Source organism: Lolium perenne, chromosome 4 (genome assembly GCF_019359855.2).
Source record: "Lolium perenne isolate Kyuss_39 chromosome 4, Kyuss_2.0, whole genome shotgun sequence".
In the NCBI taxonomy this organism is placed as follows: domain Eukaryota; kingdom Viridiplantae; phylum Streptophyta; class Magnoliopsida; order Poales; family Poaceae; genus Lolium; species Lolium perenne.
Window position 1 is genome coordinate 156382855 of NC_067247.2, and position 1363 is coordinate 156384217.

The following is a 1363-nucleotide window of genomic DNA, read 5'->3' on the forward strand; positions in this document are numbered from 1 at the left end:
CATCCGGGTAACACTAAGATGTACACGGACGTAAAGGAAAGTTTCTGGTGGACTAACTTGAAGAGAGACATTGCCGAGTATATTGCACTGTGTAATGTTTGTAGCAAAGTCAAGGCAGAATATCAGAAACCAGCAGGACTGTTGCAACCCTTACCAATACCAGAGTGGAAGTGGGAAAATATTGGCATGGACTTTATCACCAGATTGCCAAAGACTAGGCCAGGATATGTTTCCATTTGGGTCGTAGTGGATCATCTAACTAAAGTGGCTCACTTTATACCAGTGAAGACCACCTATACAAGTGCCAAGCTAGCTAAGATATACATGAGCAGAATCATTTGTTTGCATGGAGTGCCCAAGAGCATCGTTTCATATAGAGATACTCAGTTCACTTCTCACTTTTGGCGTCAAGTACATGAGTCTTTGGGAATTAGACTTGAGTTCAGCACAGCGTTTCACCCACAAACTGATGGACAGACTGAAAGGGTAAATGAAATTGTGGAAGATATGTTAAGAGCTTGTGCTTTGGACTATGGATCCGGCTGGGATGAAAATTTGCCATACGCAGAATTTTAATACAACAACAACCACCAAGCAAGTATTGGAATGGCTCCGTTTGAGGCACTATATGGAAGGAAGTGCACCACCCCACTATTATGGAGTGGCATAGGAAAAAGGAGTGTATTTGGCCCAGACTTGATCAAGGATGTTGAAACGAAGGTCAGATTGAGCAGGGATAGACTAAAGATAGCTCAATCTAGACAGAAGAGCTACGCTGACTCAAAGCGTAGGGAAGTGACCTATGATATAGGTGATAGAGCATACCTTAGAGTCTCACCACTTCGTGGTGTGAAGATGTTTGGAGTCAAAGGAAAATTAGCACGCCGCTTTGTAGGACCTTTCAAGATCCTGGCTCGCAAAGGTGAAGTAGCTTATGAGTTGGAACTGCCAGAATCTCTATCTGTAGTTCATAACGTGTTCCATGTAAGTCAACTGAAGAAGTGTCACCTAGATATGGCAGAGACCCCGTTGAGAGATACAGTTCCACTTGAGGAAATACAGCTGGAAAGTGATCTCACGTATGAAGAAAAGCCAATCAAGATACTAGAGACATCAGAAAGAGCTACTCGTACAAAGACGATCAGATTCTGCAAAGTCTAGTGGAATCACCACACCGAGGAATAAGCTACTTGGGAGCGAGAAGATGATCTTCGAGAAGACCATCCACACCTATTTGCTAGCCTTTCCGAATCTCGAGGACGAGATTCATCTTAAGGGGGGTAGGTCTGTAACATCCCAAATTTCAAATTTTCAAACTTCATGCATTGCATTCATAAGCCTCATGTCACCATTGCAATTTTAG

At 43.1% G+C, this 1363-nt stretch overlaps 1 protein-coding gene across 1 annotated transcript; it reads left to right on the forward strand.

Annotated features, from left to right (window-relative positions):
* The first annotated feature begins 606 nt into the window (after positions 1–606).
* LOC139839174 (uncharacterized) lies at positions 607–1161 on the forward strand. The gene has a single exon (XM_071829220.1). It carries the CDS (start codon positions 607–609, stop codon positions 1159–1161), a length of 555 nt encoding a protein of 184 aa, XP_071685321.1.
* The last annotated feature ends 202 nt before the right edge of the window (positions 1162–1363 follow it).